This window comes from Pseudoliparis swirei, chromosome 17 (genome assembly GCF_029220125.1).
Source record: "Pseudoliparis swirei isolate HS2019 ecotype Mariana Trench chromosome 17, NWPU_hadal_v1, whole genome shotgun sequence".
Classification (NCBI taxonomy): Eukaryota; Metazoa; Chordata; class Actinopteri; order Perciformes; family Liparidae; genus Pseudoliparis; species Pseudoliparis swirei.
Window position 1 is genome coordinate 4,760,077 of NC_079404.1, and position 17,436 is coordinate 4,777,512.

Genomic DNA, 17,436 nt, shown 5'->3' on the forward strand with positions numbered 1-17,436 from the left:
CTGTCGCGTGGCCCTGCTGATGCACTCCCCCCCCCCCCCTTCCTCTCTTTCCCCTTCTGTTTCAAGGATGGTGGCAATCTGGATCATAGTCATACAACATCCCTCTCCCAGGACCTCACATCGGATGAGGAAAAACTCCCAAGAAATAGAAAATAACTCTTAAGTGAAGAACCCTTCAGGAGAGCAACGGAGGAGGATTCCTCTCCAGGATGGACAGATGCAATATATGTCATTTGTACAGAAGGAACAGTGTTACAGATTCACAACACATTCAATGAGTATGACATATTGTTTGAATAGTTGGTAGTAGGCATGGACCACGATTCAGACCTCCACAATCCATCAGGCAGATGGAGGTGGAGAGGAGGAGTGGGCGTGGCATCAGACCCAGCCAGGTCCAATGGACCCTATGAGATGTGAAGTCACAAAGACTCCGGGGAGGAAGTAGAGTTAATAATGTGTGATGGAGAGATGAAAATTCATCCATAAGTAGAGAGAGAAGAGGAGAGAGGTGCTCAGTGTATCCTAAAACATCCCCCAGCAGCCTATCAGCCTATAGGGGCTGGACCAGGTGAACCTGATTCAGCAATAACTGTGCTCTCTTTTGAGGAAACATCAGAACTCAAAAGGAAAACATTAGTTTTTCATATTTATTTGGGTTGATGAACTAGTTACAATGTACATCGATGGAGAACATATACAGCCTTTGTGATCATTTCACAGTATCTGCATAAAACAGTAGTGACTGAAAGGGTTTCTGTCGGTGGTAGCGAGAAGGGTTATGGGATCTGCGGTCCTTCGTGCTGTTGAAATGTTCACTGGTTGTATAATTTGATTTTAGATACAAATTACAAATTAAAACGTCATAGATAAATATAAAAAAATATGCCAATATTGTAAATTGCAGTTCTAGTATAAGGACATAAAACGGGAACACTTTACAATATAAATCAATTAAGTAAAATACATAAGCTTCATATTTGAGGCTAAAAATATGAAGAAATATGTGTGGTAATACTAATATATAAGTAAATATAACTAGACTGCATCAATTGTGTATCCACTGCAGGGCACCGTAGACTAGAGATTATCACCATTGTTACTTCTACTGTTTGTTGCAGATCTTTTTATTATTATTTCGATGGTCAGTTAATTATTCCACCCTTTGTTCTCGTTTGCACTTGGTGTTCTCGCGGGAAGTGGCCGGAAGATACGCTAGCTCCGCTTACCTATCGTGTCACTGACAGAAAGCCTAGCCTGGAGTTCCTCGGCGCTGATGGTGAATAGCCACCGCTGCGGTAAAGGGCGGAGGAGAAGAAGCCGCAGAAGGAGTCAGCAGTGGCAGAGGAATGATAGTTCGGAGTTCGTCTCTTAGAATAAGCGGTATTACGTGTATCATTTAATCCTTACAAACCCCAGAAGCAAGGGAAGGGGAACAAATAAGGAAAGATGGCGGCCGCGGCCTCGCCGGGCTCCGGCTCGTCCACCCCTTCAGACTGGGTCGTGCTGAGAGACGGTTGCCTGCGTTGCGACGAGGAGGGCCTGCGAAGCCTTTCCTACCACCCGGCCCTCAACACTATCTTGGCCGTTACGAGTCGCGGCAGTATCAAAGTAATCGACGGCACTTCGGGGGCCATTCTCCAGGCGTCGGCATTGCACGGTAAGTCCCGCAGCCCTCCGTCATGCCCTGACGCCAGCGGAAAGCAACCTCGGGTTGTCAACAGACACTCGCGTTGAACATGAGATGCAACATCGGCAGGCTAACTAACGCTAGCTGTACCTCAGCCGTTGTCTTTGGGCCTAACGTCAGTTGGAGTATTTATGATTTACAGGATTCGTTCAGTCTCTTCGGCTTGTTCGCGGTCTCCAGACGTCAATCTGTTAGGAGGCAAACCTAAACTACTGCTGCCTGAACGCTGGTGTTTGCTACTGTTTACTACGCGCCTCTCTCAGCCCGGCTTGTAGCTAGCCGGGCAACTTAGCACAGCGCTAGTTAGCCGGTACATATTTCCTGTCAGCTTCTGTCATTCTCGGAGCCAGTCGCGATATGTAATTAGAATTACGATGAATATCTTTGGCATCTAAAGTAGCACGGCTGCTGTTGTCTAGCTAAAGGTGGCGCGGTGTGTAAATGTGAATAACGGCGATAGCCACAAAGCTATCGAGCGGCACTTTAGCTGCTTAACTTCACAGCCGGCCGTGTGCACACTGTCAACCATTAGAAAGCATCGGCGAGATGCTGGAAGGGGACTGGCTCGGTGCTGCAGCGTCGGTGGACTGCGGGCCAGACTGGCTGTCTGGGCTCTTTTTGAAAAATCTAATCCAGACAAACAACCAGCCGAACACTTGTCGTGGTGCATGTCTGCCATCGCAGAGTCCAGCCGTGTGTAATGACTGACGGGGCATCGCATCCCATGTTCCCAACGAGTCCCCCAAGCTGTGCTCCACACTCACTGCAACGCTGCTGGCTGCCCGCTGCTTTGTTTACACATCATCATCATGTCGAGAGTTCTGTTTTCACACTGAACGAGAGAGGTGTCTATAGACAGGGTTGTGATGGTAGCATTTGTTTACATCCTAAATGCCTAAATGGTGCTAATCTGCAGATGAATGCCAGTTTTTTTTTTAACCGTTAATCCTAATTTTAATCAGTGATCCAAATTCATATTTCAAACTAAAGGAAGGCAAAACATTATTTTTAAAAATTCCATAGCTCTCCCATCATAAGGTTGTTTCAGGAAACAGAATATGTGTGTGTATATATATATATAGAGATAGATAAAATGTACTATTATGGAACTGCTGCTTTGTGTTTGACAGCCAATTGGAGCCCCTTTCAGATGACTTTTAAGTTGAAGCCTTTTTGGTAAAGTTGGACGTTAAGGCGATAAGCATACTCGTAATTAAAATAATAATACACATTATTTCTTCAGCAAATAAACAGCAAACAACCACCTTCACCATATCAAACTTTCTTCGACAACACTTATGCTGCATGTCGAGTAGCACGGTCGTGCAGTCAGACCCATGTCGGTTTCTATTGGCGGCCTTGTGATTACCTGGCTTCCTGTCCAGGTTTAATAACATATTTCTCCAGTGGAAGCTGTGTATGTTCAGTGTACATAAAAGTGACTCTATACAAACCCTTGCAGCTACTCTGAGCTGTAGGACCTTTTGTTGACTTTACTTTCATGTCAGTTCATTTTCAGTAGAGGCTCTCGGTTCTCAAGCCAGGGTGGGCGTTGTGTCGCCCTCGGTGTCATTTGGGATTGATGGGACGTTTAGTCCAGTTGAACCTTCTCTGGATGGATTGTTGTCATATTTTAATTAGAATTTATTTTATTTTAATTAGAATTTATTTTATTTTACATGGACAATATAACATAGTTCCAAATACAGAGCATGAAACCAGATTTTTTTAAGGTTGGAATGTTTTACCGGTATCATGGTAAAAGAAGTTATACCATGTACATTTTCTTATCTGTGGTATTGAGAAGGGGGAAAAGGACACGAGTGAGAGCCAGACAGGGGCAGTCTGGCTGTACTGTTGCGCATTTACAGTGTTAATTGTTAATTAACTGAAGGCATTACTTGAATAGCCTCCCATACAGTATCACCCCAGTGATGAGCACAAGTTACTGTATTGTAGCAGACATGCAATACTTTGGTTCAGTGTTACTACATTTTTGCTGTTGCCATTTTTTTGTAAATGTCAGGACAGAAATCTGCTTCATTAAATAATTCTTCTATCTGTTCGGTGACAAGTTATTGCCACTAACCGTATAAGAAAATGATAGGATAAGATAGTAATTCAGTTTCTCCCACGCTGATCATGAAGAGCTTCTTCAGAGTGGGTACTGACGGAACTGGTAAAGGTTTGGTTTGAAATGATGACCATGTTGTTGTTGTCCTTGAGTATGTGTTATGTGGAATAAGAGACACGTGACTCATTAAATGCTTTTTTTATTTTCAGAATATTCCAAACCTGACTTCTTGATTGTTGAAGTATCTATTGTCACTGTGTCTTTAACTTGGAGGCCGTCGTACCCAGGACTTCAATTTCCTTGATTTTGAACTACAAATGTTATCTGCAATACGGCTAATAAAATGATTTCCTTGTTCATTTTGTGCTGCAGCATTCACTCACTTGAGTGTTCTTGCCTTGAAGAAAGTCTCTTGACAGAAAGTTGCTTTTTAAAACGAGTTTTGCACAGATTCAACTATTCGGATGCGTTCTTTCGTTCCGTTTGATAGTCTGTAGCTCCAACACCTCCAGCTTTTTTTCATTTTAAACAATGCATTGTTAAATGTTGATGCTGGCGTGTGGTAAAGCTAAAAAACCACAGATGAGGAAGCTGTGGGTGTTTTTTAAAATTTAATTTACAATTTGTGTGATTTAATCACTATTTATTGTCTTGAGAGAAAAGTACCAAATTAAAGTGATGTAGAAAAATGAGCTTTCTCAGGTTGTAACTTGGGGCCTTCTTTCTTCTGACACCGTCTGCTGTCCTTTGTTCCTGTCACAGCTAAACCCGGTGGTCGAGTCAGGTGTCAGTACTTTCCAGCAGTGGACAAGGTTCTTTTTGTGAACGACTATGCAGTGGGATGCAGGAAGGACTTGAACGGCATCCTGCTCCTGGACACGGCCCTCCAGCCTCCAGTGGCCAAGCCCGAGGATATGGTTCAGCTGGAGCTGCCGGTCACAGAGGTAAGGAAACGACAGAGACGCCAGGAAGATCCTTCCGGAGATGGTTGTTGTCACCTGACATTTACCTAAAAAATAATACTAACTTTATTTATATAGCACCTTTTAAAAACAATGTCTACAAAGTGCTCCACAGAGTCAAAGCAAAACAAGTGGAATAGCAAGAAACCAATATTACATTTAAAAGTATATATTGAAATGAAATAAAAAATTTAAAATAAATAAACTAAATTAGGGGAACCAAAGTTCTGCATAAAAAGACTAAATCACTTAATAGCTGTTCTATAAAAATGGGTTTTAAGAAGTGATTTAAAAGAAGTTACTGATTCTGCAAGAATCTCAATAGATGTATTGACATTTTGTTTCATGGAATATACTGCTCAATCTGAGTATATGGTTAAAACGTTCCGCAGGTTCAAATTCTCCCTCGCATTACTTTTACACTCACCCACTCTAGTTTAATATCTGTAAACGTAGAGAGTGACGTATAGAGCAGGGGGATTCAACTCAAATGCAGTAAGGTCCCTTGGAGGGAATTTCCTTATTCAAAGCTCCGGAACATCACAATAATGTGAACTTTGAGCGATATGATTTTGTGCCATATGTATTGAAGTAGCCAACAGTTGTATTAACGTCTGTTTGTAGTCATCAACTGACTGTCAAGTTAAATAAAGAACGATTGAATAAACAATATTTATTATTACAATTTATTACAGTAATGATACACACTCTAATAATAATCCATTTTATTCTCTTATTTCAAGTAAAATAATGGCTGGATTTAAAAAAAGAAAAAGCATAACACGAAGCTTTTGAAAAAGTGACTCATAACTACTTAATTTTAGAAACTGAATTGTCCTGCAGCTTTAAATTCTGTTTGTTTGGGCGTAAAAGCGATGTCAATCAAAAGAGCCAAGATATTATATTCTGGTCATCTGAAGAGAGTAATGTGTGCGCAGGAAGTTTCTGTGGTTACTAAACCATTTGTTTCAGCTCAGTTCTCCTCTCTGTCGATTAGTCAATACATTTGTCAGGATTCTGATCATTTTCAATTATCGATGGGTTTTCGGTCCAAAGACAACGGTGTCTGGGTCGGCCTGTTAGTGACCCCTGTTATAGAGCAAAGGGGGCGCCAACTGTGTCTTTTGGACAGGACCACGAAACTATTATGCAAAAATATAATTCCACGCTATAGTAACTTGCACACACAGAACACCATCATGTTATAACGATCAACTATCAAAATATCTGCCCATGTTGGGGTGGGCCAGTGGTCGAAACGTCAGGCGCAAATATTGGATGAACTTCAGGGTTAATTAATGTACATTATATTTAATTTAGCTGACACTTTTATCCAGAGTGACTGACGATCATGTTGCGTACACACACCGTAGACGCAGCTACAGGGAACAATGCAGGGTTAAATGTCTTGCTCAAGGACACGCCGACGAGGGCGGGGATTGAAAGACAGACCAGTCGCCCATGTAATGTTGACATTATTTGCATTGTAAATAACCAAGGCTCCTGTCGGTGGACACGCTATATATATATATATATATGTATAAACGTGTGTATATATATATATTCTAGCAGCAGAAAAATAAGCTGGTGCAGTTCAGCACTGCTGCTGGAAAAAGTCGTTGGGGGGTGGGAACACTGGACATATCATCTGCTTTCATCTCTTAGCTGGCAGCTGAACTGCTTTTCATGTCTAATAATTAAAAATGAGAGTGAATTTACCTTCAATGATTAAACTTCAACTTGCTGTTCATTTGAGTTGAGCACTTTCCTAAATCTAAAGCTCTCCGCAGTGACACACAATGAACACGCATTACACGTTTTAGTTTGAAAAGAACGAGGGCTGTGACACCCATTATGAGGAAAAGAAGGGGGCTTATTCATGTCAAGTCTGAAATGGAGGGATTATTCACAATGAAAAAAAGAGATGAATTTACTTACTGTATTTTATTAATCCAAAATTAGTAATAAATAGAAGAGATGTGTGAACTGGAGGGTTACATTTCCAGCAGTACAAAGAGAACCAACGGGAACTGCAATGTAACTGGGTCACTAGCAGCATCCTCAAAGTAAAAACAGAGAATTCAGTATGTTCAGAGTCATGAGACATAACAAGCTGCTCGTAATGAACCAATAAATAATACAGACTTCTCTTTAAACCAAATCCTTATTTTTTTGCAGTCTACTTGGTGATTCACTTCACTCCCTCCTGGTCGGGTGGAAGGAGAAGTAGCTTTAAGTCGGGGGGCGGGGGTGCCAGCCAGATTGTATCCATGTTCAGCTCAGCCGCCCTCACCAGAACTCTGCCACTATTTATTCGAGCTGAGAACATACGTGTGTTGCGTTCAGGGGCAGCGGTAAGGAACGGACAGCCCGGAGACACAGAATTGTTTCAGGCGATCATAACGTTGAGAATTGAGTTAGAAATTTCCGATTTTATTGAGTTTTTCCACGTCGAATTATAATCATTCGAGAGAGAATCGCAGTGCATCCAAGAATATATTTATTCCCCCTCCCACCTCGAGGATCTTTTTCCCAAACTGTTTGTTAAGGTCGTTAACTGTTGCCGGCTATCGCTACAGATCACTTATCGTGCTCCATATGGCTAAAACAAGCCGCGTGACCATTCAGTTGTGGTGAAGCCAGGCATAGCTGTAACTAATGTGTGTGTTTGTCCTTTCAGGCCCAGCAGATGCTGTCAGCCTGTCAGGAAAAGATCGATGTGTCCAACACGGAGGGCTATGAACTCTTTATCAACCAGCTCAAAGAAGGCCTGAAGAATACCTCACACGAGACGGCAGCCAGTCACAAAGTGGCCAAGGTTAGTCCGGCATCCTTTTTAAACGGGGATTTTGTTTTATTGTTGCATCCTGTAGGTTTACTGTTTGTCCTCATGTCAACATATTAGGGATTTTTCATATTTGTTATTTGTGACACCTGGAAGTCGAGAGCAGTGTTTCAGTATATAATAATAATAATAATAAATTTGAAGTATTATCAATATTATTATTGTCATACTCTGTTGTATTTCTGTAACTAAGCAACCAAGATTTTACTGAAAACTACACGGTGCCACCATCACATTGATTATACACGGCTATGTCGGCCTTTTGTTTCCATTGATAGACAGAATTTCAAGGTCATAGTGATATTTTATGCTCATCAATGAGATAAAGATGAACTAGTTCAGTGTCAAATATACCATTCAACGGAAAAAATATAATAATAATGATATATAATAATGCAATGAATAGAGAGATGTGGATAGTTATTTATTGTATTTCCGAATCGCTTGTTCACTCTCTCGCTCACTGGAGACAGTTTCTAAGTTTCCCTTTCATTTGCCTCAAGTAAGGCTAAATGTAAGCAGGTAACTCTTGTTAATAACTCCAGATATATTATATTATATAGCCACATTCTCTAACTACCTGGACTTACTCCGTGCATCCTTGACGATGAGCGAAACTCATTGGGTGTAATTCTGGCTGTCTTTGAGAAAGACGTTACTTGGCTCTTTTCTGATGGATTGGCATCGATATTTGATGTTGATTCTTGAAAGAAAAAAAAACACTCCAAAAGCGCTTCCAGAGACTACACAACTACTCAAGAAAAAGTATGTTTCTGTACATAATTCAACAAGTATTTGTTTTTTTAAACGTAAATGACATGTAATTAGAAACAACGGCGGTGTTCCCCACATAGAGAGTACACTTGGATGGGCCAGCCAGATTTGGCAACCCATTTTTTAGCACTTTGAATTAATTTGTATTCGTCTGAGAGAGTGACGCCTTCCGCAATCAATTAGCTATAGTGCACTAGTAGCGGCAGAGCACTGCCGGGGAGTGGATGGAGAGGTCGTCCGGCCTCAGCTGTCTGAGAAATCAATGAGAAATCAGAGCTGGAAGAGCGATTTTATTTTTAATGTTTGGAAGCAATGGGCGACAGTGGGTAGCAGGTCCGTCTTTCAATCAGGGGGTTGGTGGTTCAATCCCCGCCCTAGTCAATGTGTCCTTAAGCAAGACACTTAATCCTGAATTGCTCCCTGAAGCTGTTCTACGTATGAATGTATCATGATTGCAAGTCACTTTGGATTAAAGCGTCAGCTCAATGACATGTGATGTAAAGCATCATGGTTTCACAGTAAATTATTACAAAAATGATGCTTCTAACTTTATGGTACTGTGATAAAATTAAAATATTAATCTTATATTTTTGTCTTCTAGACTTGATTTTTTTATCAATACACTAATGAATTTCTGGAGAAGGCAGCATCAGGTGTCGGTGCTTTCGTAGATGAATGAATGTCAGAAATAACCGGGACTTGGTTCCTTCTTGCAGTGAGATTACTCTGTAATGAGAACATTAACTTGTCGTCATGTACTGAAATGAACTTGTACCAGTGTCTGCTTTAGAAAATTGACAATTTGATGTATAGCTGGATCTCTGTCTGATCTACTTTTATATCTAGCCATCCCAAAATTCACCTCGCCTCTCGCTTTGTGCTTCTTCTTCATGCTTTCAGTGGGCGACAGTGACCTTCCATCTTCCCCACCACATACTGAAGCTGGTGGCGAATGCCATCGTCAATGAGCTGAAGAAGATAAACCAGAACGTAGCTGCCTTGTCCGTGGCCTCATCCATCATGGACCGGCTCTCCTACCTCTTGTCGAGCGCCAGGCCTGAGCTTGGGGTGGGCCCCGGGCGCTCTGTAGATAGGTGAGCGGGGAACAAATACATGTGCCTTCCAAGATCCGGTTCAAGGAGTCAGTGGTTTTTAAAGCATCGCCGTGACACATGTAGATTTAAACTGCAAGATAATCAGTTCTACCCACACAATGCAACTAGGTTGTCTTTCAGTTTGAAACAGCGCCCCACTCTTCTCTCTTCATGGCGTCATTTGTTTTCCTGAAGTGGACGCACATGTTGACAGAGATAACACCTCGTTTGTTGTTGCACAGGAGTTCCTCTTGCAGCTCATAGACATGTTCCAATAAGCCAGGCTGGATTTTTTTTTTACTCGACAAATGGATAACTGCCCCCAAAAACCTCAGGTTCGCTCTAGGTTCCAGAAGTTCATGCATACGACACATCTTTCTTTCTCTGAATCTAATGGTGTAAGAGCATTCATCACCAATTTGTGCGTTTAAATTATTTGCACAAATGACTTGATTGCGAAACTGTGAGCACTTTGCTCCCGACGTCATTGGGTGGCATAAATACATCATGATAGAAAAAGAGGCACTTGAATGAAATGCATTTTTTGCTTCGTATTTAGCCTGTTAAACTGCGTTATATCAATGTAACACTGAAACATTTAAAATGTTGTTTTGCCATTGCTATCTATTTATTATTGTGCACAGTCGTGGTTTATATACCGCTTCCATCAAAATAGGTGACCCACGCCAAAGCTCTCGCCGAGCCGTGCCGCTCACAGTCCTGGTCCAACAGAGTCTACGATTACTTTTAAAATCTGACGTATTTGAACTGTTTTAAATCACACAAAACATTATTGGGTGGTTATTATGGGTCTGACTGAGCTCACGGTCGTCATGTCTATTGATCTATATATCTTTTACATTTTCAACTATTTGTCATTTTCAGTTGGCCTCTATGTTTTCTACTCATCAGTTTAAAGCTAATAATTATAATGTAAACTACAGCCTAGTACACGATTCCACCACCGTGTCATAGTTATTAATTAATATATTTGTGCTCACTTATTGACTCGTTTCCTCTATCTGACGCTGGCTCTTTTTTTAAAGATAATTGTGCACAGTCCATATATATATATATATATTATATCTTATTAATATCTACTTCCACTAAATTAATATGGGGGCTGCCCGTTTACCCGTTGCCATGGTGAATCGAGGAATCTAAGCTTTTTTTCATTCCCCGTGCACAAGCTTAACTCTGCTTTTATTATCGGGCAGACTAAACAAATGAATACCTCATTTTCATTCTTATTTGGCGTCAATAAACACGTTCAAGTTTTATTTTGCTCTCCTAACGTGTTCCCTTACATAGACAGTTTTATGAAAAATCCTGTTTTGATTGTAGTAAACTTTAATAATGCAAAGCCCCCTAAAAATTCCATAATATACATTACCCACATAACAAACCCTTTTAGTGCACAGTTGAAATAATTCAGGAAAACAAACTAAGTTATTTGTGCGTGCTGATTATTAATTGGAGAGCGTTATTTCTTTGTCCACCAAATATTCAGTCAGGGACTTGCATTTAAAGTTCCCTCATCAAGTAGCACTTGTAGGAGCTATGACAAAGTTATACGTATGCCAAATATTTCACATGTTGACAACTACAAAACGGGTACTGTGAGCCTTTCCATATGAGCGTGACTCTAAAATCTAGTGCTCTCTCCAGATCTTTGATGTACAGCGAGGCCAACAGGAGGGAGACTTTTACGTCGTGGCCACACGCCGGCTACAGGTGGGCTCAGCCGGATCCAATGGCTCAAGCAGGATTTTACCACCAGGTAAGCTGTGAGAGAACTCAGAAGAGACAGATACTCAGTTCTCTATTGGCATGCAGTCAAAGGGCTATTTGCCTGCACTGTAGAGCTTGTTGGTATTTCAGGTCACTGGGACATTATTCAGTTAGAGTAACTATGGAGACTGCTCTTGTTAAAATTAATGTGCTTTGGTGTTGTGCCAACAACCTAACGCTACAGTAAGAGTCATCAGTGTCTGTGCAAAGGAACAATATATGTTAATGTCGCCTTCAGCAACACCCATTAGGTTAGATCCAATGTTGTGGCCCTTGTCCTGGAACAAACGACAACATGCAAAAAGTACAGCAATATACATATGTATGTATGTATGTATATTGTCATTTTTAAGGTAAGAGCTGAGGGGAAACAGCTGTTTCGGAGCCTGCTGGTCCTGTAAAATTGAGTCCTGTAGAGCCTCCCAGAGGGGAGGAGGGCAGGCATCACTTGTGCTGATTCTGCTACTCTTTGCTGCAACTCTGCCCCTGCTGTATGGAGCTGACACTTCCAGTTTATAATTATCTTACTCTTTTACAAGGACAGACGGAAGTAAAATGGTAACATTTCTATAAAAAGTGCTCAGTGCCCTAAGTGGGAGAGAACAATGGCTTTGTATAACTCAGCCGTGTTGGTGGAAACTAGTTTTCTTCTCGTGGGGCAGGAGACATGCTGGTGGAATTTCGGGAGTACAGTCTTCAGGTTGAAGTGGTTGAAGTCACCCACAACAATAAAGGCCGCCTCCAGATGCGCAGTCTGTCAATTGCTGGTGGCAGCCTGCAGTTCTTTTATTGCAAACTAAGCAATAGCATTCGGGGGAGAAATGCTGCAGTCACAACAATCGTGAACTCTCTGAGAAGAAAAGTCTACACTGAGCCATGAAGTATTCTGAGTTTGCAGTTTTTGATGTTAGCAGTGTCCACACACCGGGCTTTGTTTTCAATGCAAAGTTTCCCACCTACTGGAGACATCTGCTGTTCTATCCGTCCGGAGGATGCAGGCACATCACGTTTGGGCGAGGTTTCCTCAAAAATCCATAATCCTTTCATGAGTGATTATCTGCCCTGGCAGCTCATCCAGTTCGTTCACCAGTGAATGGTGACCAAAATGCTGGGTCGAGACAACCAGTGATGAGTTAGTTTTAGTTTAGCCCTTACCCCGCCTCTCTTTCCCTGACTTTTGTTCTTGACACAAGCTGCGAGCATTTCTGGGTTGGTCCCCTCCTATCGCTGACTAATCAGAAGAGTGCAGATAAAACAGGCTGAACGACACGACATGTATGCAAGACTGTTTTCAGTGAGCAGACTTGAAACAAATAGACAAATAATTCACAGAATCTGGAGAGACGCACGTCGTGCACTCTCCGCCACCTCGGCCCAGATGATTATAATTTTCAATAACGGAATCATTTACCCCGTCTACGCACAGCCCGCATCGACAGGGGACGACCGAGCCATGTGTTTCACCTGCAGCGTGTGTCTGGTCTGTTGGGAACCGACAGATGAGCCCTGGTGAGTACGATCATTAATTGTGCATTAATCAATCGACGATAACGTGCCATTGATGACCAACACTTCTCCGCTGTCCGCAGGTCCGAACACGAGAGGCATTCTCCCAATTGTCCGTTTGTGAAGGGCGAGCACACGCAGAACGTGCCGCTGTCGGTGACACTGGCCACCAGCCCCGCCCACTGTCCCAACAGTCACGACAGTTCGGACAAGATCGCCTGCTATGGCTTCGGCAGCTGCCCGCAGTTTCTGGCTGCCGCCACTAAAAGGGGCAAGATCTGCATCTGGGACGTCTCCAAAATGATGAGGGTCAGAGACGGCAGAAAACTGCATCATCAGTCTTTTGATCCACTTTCAAAGGTGTTGCTGTCAGACCGTATGTGTTGGTGTTGAACCCAGAGTGTGTGTGATTGTGTGTTGAACAGGTGCACTTGAAGTTTGACATCAATCCGTACGACCCGGCCATCCTGAGGCAGCTGATTCTGTGCGACGGCGAGCAGAGCCATCAGGCGCTGGCTGAGTCTGGGAGACCGACGCTGGCCTGGCTCGAGGAGTCGTCCTCGCACTCCGACCTGCCCAAACTAGAGGGAGACAGGTGAAACACACCCCTACACACCCACTGATTCATCCAAGTAAATGCACACACACACACACGGAAAGTCCTTGAGGCTGAAACCATGGCGTACAGCAGTGAAGGACGTTTCCTCCGTGGAAACCTCACAGGCTAAAGTTAGTTTCGTCGTTGCTCGAGAGTCGTCACTTAAGCGCTGAGCTTTTACGAAGATCCAAACGTGTGTGATGAGCTGGGAAGAGCAGCGCGACACACATCGAACCGGAGCAGACGACTCAACCTCATCAGTCGAGGAGCAGTTGACAAATATTTCAGGCACTTTGCTGGAGACGTGGAAAGCGAACTGGCCTCTAGCCCCTCTGCCAGATGAGGATAGTTCTGAGACCTTTCATCACGAGATTCTGGAACGTGACGGAGTAATACCAGCAGTCAGAGAGAAATACGAAAATTATCCATACATCATGTGTCCAGGCAGAAAAGTTGCACTTGTTGATAAGTAGTGCACTACACGAGTAAATCGCTCCGCTCACTTTCATCTCTTAACAGAAATTTGATGAAATTATAACATTGCAATAATTGTAAACATTAATGGCCAAACTCCAAATTACAATATATTTGACCTGCATGCCTCTCTCATCTTGGGCTGATGCCCACATGCCAGGAATGTACCGGTAATTTTTGCGTGTGCAAAGAATTTCTATGCACAAATGTGATTAAGGGCCAAATGTGAGCTTCAAAACTCCGAAGTATGTGTTCAATCTCTAACCCATCCGCTGTCTGCCCCTCCTCTCTTGCCTCAAGTGGTTAGTGAGAAACTCCTCTGTAGCATCTTAAACTTTCCTAATAAAAGTGGCCACAAACTGTAACACAGCCACTCCTTCCTTCTCTATATAAATCGTGTGTGAGGAAGTCACAGTTCCCAATTGTGTTTTATCATGTTGGTCATGTTTTTTCTAACCACTTCTTCTTTTCCAGTGATGACCAGTTGGAGGACTCGGACAGTAATGAGCATTCCCGATCGGAGTCAGTAACGGGTAAGAAGACTTGAATGTTCACTGTTTGTCATTTCTCAGGGCTGGTGGTGCTCTTGTTGGTATTTGGATGACTAATATCTGAAACCTCAGCCCTCTCCTCTTACCTCTGCTCCAGGCCAGCATTCCCGGTGGGAAGGCATGGACGTGAGCCTCGGGGTGACGTCGTTGAGTGTTCTCCAGCAGCCAGAGAGGCTCCAGTGGGAGGTGGTGGCCAGTGTGCTGGAGGACACGGTCAAGGACCTGGAGGAGTTGGGAGCCAACCCCTCACTAAATCAAGCCAAGGCCCACAGCCAGACCAGAGCAAAGGATAAGATCGCCGACCAGCATAACATTCCCTTCCCCTGTCTGCTGGCCGGAGGGCTGCTCAGCTACCGCTCGGCGTCAGGCACCCCCATGGCTGGACCCCCACCCACAACCCCAGCTAAATCACGCAGGACCACAGATGGTCCCCTCAGGACACAGGGGCCGCAGCCCTTCCTTCATCCTGGGCCTCTACAGGACCAGGGCCCCATGGAGATAGATACCTGCAACGCCCAGACTGCAGCCCAGGAGCAGGTCTTCTCTAACCTGATAGGTTCCCAACCACCAAGTCCCTCTTTCCTGCCGGCTGTTCGCAGGACTATACCCGTGCTGCTGCTGTACAGTATCAGAGAGGTGGATGACAAGTCCTCGGGACAGGTGTTTGCTCAAATGAACAACCTGATGAGCAAGGGGCTCCACGAGGAGGGCTTCACAGTGCCACAAATCATAGAGATGGAGTTTGACACGCACGAGCAGCTTCTTCTTCAGGATCCTCCCATCACTTACATCCAGCAGTTTACCGACGCAGCGACTAATCTGGCAGGGTTAGACGGACACACGGACAAATGGAGTACGCTGGCCGCGGCGACCGCTTCCACCCCGCCCCGACCGGGAGCGCTGGTGCAGTGCTTGAGGCTGCCGAAACAGCTGGAGGAGGAGAACCTCTACGTGGACTCCATCACGCCGTGCTGGGACGGCGTGCACCTCCTGGTCGGCCTGCAGCCGTGCGGCGCCGAATCTCTGAGCGCGACGAACCAAGTGGAGGCGCTCAACAATCTCAACCGCCTGCACTCTGCGCTCTGCAGCCAGCGCAAAGGAGACCTCCTCCACTCGGTGGCCAATGGGGTGGAAGGCCACCACTCGGGGGGCTCGCTGCCCCAGACACCCCTCATTCTGCCCCCGGGAGACCACCACCACCAGCAGCAGCAGCAGCAGCAGCAGAGATCCCCGAGTGGTGGGAGTGGAGGCTATCTTGCACTGTACAAACTCAACTACTCCACCCGTATTGTCACCTTGGACGAGGAACCGGTCAAAGTGCAGCAGATCTGGGACCCTTGCGATGCCATCACCTCTCTTATATTGCTTCCTCCAGATGTGCTCGACGGCAGGGAGGACGACAGCGAAGAGGCTCCCGAGGAGGCGCACTCCTCTGGGTCTAAAAAAAGCTCATCTAGGTTTGGAACGGGCCCGGCTGGCTCTGGAACCGGCACTGCATGCGGAGCGGCCACAACCAGCAGCGCGACCGTCACCGGTCCGTCCACCTCAGGCTTGAGCCACAAAGAGTGCAAGAGAGTCGAGGTTACAGGCCTGGGTCACCTGGTGGTGACCACGCGGGCCGGGTACATTATGATACTGGACCTGTCCACGTTGGAGGTCTTGGCCAAGGTGGAGCCGCCTAAGAAGGACGGGTCCGCAGACGAGACCGACCCCTTTGTCTCGGTTACCTATTGCTCTGGGACTGACCGTCTTTGTGCCTGTACCAAAGGTGAGTGTTTACGTCCTTGACCACAGCGCTGTTAACTGGGATGAATGGGCTGGCTTTAACATTCAACAACATTAATTATTATAATTATTGCATTTTTATTGTACTCGATGGATTGTTCAGGTGTTCGAATGACGCAGTTACATGGACACACTTGTGATGGTCTCTCTTATAGTCTCCATTTTAAAAGATTCATTTTAAGGACAGGGCTGGTGTTTTATTATATATTTCTTATTGTCAATAATCCGTCCGTTTTTGGGATTCCCCTGGACGTAAAAAAAAAATCAAGTCAATAATTTCTTATGATGGATCGTGGGGAACTGAGTGTCGGTTTGATCCCCGGCGCCGCTGGCCCAGGTTGACGTATCCTTGCGACGCTTAACCCCAAATTGCTCCTGTAGCTGCGCCGACAATGAGTGTGAATGTCGGTGTGGTTCTTTAGGTTTTTTTTTAGGGTTTTGTGGTGAACAATCGAGCTCTGGCACAGAGGACTTTGATACACATAACATTTTACAGCCAAGTTTATTGACTTTTTATGGTAATTCTTAGCCACATTAAAACTCTAAACTATCACCAGTGTTATTCCTCAAAAATATTTTTTGGGGGGGTATGAATTCTCCAAAATGGACCAAAACGAATGGCCAATATATTGGATGATTTTAGCTTGTGTGTATGCCAAATGTTCATGATGTCAAAGTGTATTTACGAACTGTCAAAATGTTTTTGAAACGAGTTTGTGTGTGTGTGTGTGTATGTATGTATGTGTATGTATGTATGTTTGTCAGCTGTAAAATGTTCCTCCCAGTTAATTTCTCAGTTGCAAAAAAAACCAACTTTATTTATAGTTCAATGGGTTTGTGGGAAGAATTATTACATTTTGTCTTTACCACAATTATTGATTCGCAAAAGCAATTTACTAAACCATCAAATCACCATGATATCTATTACTCTAATTATTTGGCTGTACTTTAAGAAGTGCAAACTGATCTGGCTCTGATTTGATTCGATTAGCATTTAGCACTTGGATGAAAAAAAATTAAAAAGACGAAGCTAAAAGGTAGATGAGTAAATGTACTTTAAAAATAAATCTACTGCGGTTAGCATTGAAATAGAAGTCAACAAATGTGTATGTATTCATTTCGTCCTTTCCCTTCCCTGAAGGTGGAGAACTTCATTTCCTTCAAATTGGAGGCGTGTGCGACGACATGGATGACGGAGACATGTTTATTGATGGCCCCCTTTCTAAAGGGGCTGAACTGTTGCTTGAGGGGGCCAAGCCCTCGTCCAACCCCTCTAGCCCTGGGATCACAGG

General features: G+C 44.0%; 1 protein-coding gene across 6 annotated transcripts in view; it reads left to right on the forward strand.

The window, feature by feature from the left end:
* Positions 1–1,249: 1,249 nt before the first annotated feature.
* birc6 (baculoviral IAP repeat containing 6) overlaps positions 1,250–17,436 on the forward strand; it is a 102,844-nt gene continuing 86,657 nt past the window's right edge. For 4 of the 6 annotated variants that reach the window (XM_056435670.1, XM_056435669.1, XM_056435671.1 and 1 more), the window contains exons 1-11: positions 1,251–1,660; positions 4,527–4,708; positions 7,407–7,544; positions 9,246–9,439; positions 11,108–11,219; positions 12,657–12,739; positions 12,820–13,045; positions 13,162–13,331; positions 14,283–14,341; positions 14,457–16,127; positions 17,286–17,435. In XM_056435670.1, the coding sequence (XP_056291645.1) occupies positions 1,450–1,660; positions 4,527–4,708; positions 7,407–7,544; positions 9,246–9,439; positions 11,108–11,219; positions 12,657–12,739; positions 12,820–13,045; positions 13,162–13,331; positions 14,283–14,341; positions 14,457–16,127; positions 17,286–17,435 (3,196 nt within the window). In that variant the 5' untranslated portion in view covers positions 1,251–1,449. Of the gene's footprint in view, positions 1,661–4,526; positions 4,709–7,406; positions 7,545–9,245; positions 9,440–11,107; positions 11,220–12,656; positions 12,740–12,819; positions 13,046–13,161; positions 13,332–14,282; positions 14,342–14,456; positions 16,128–17,285; position 17,436 lie in introns of all 6 variants that reach the window. The other 2 variants (XM_056435665.1, XM_056435668.1) reach the window with 1 other exon arrangement.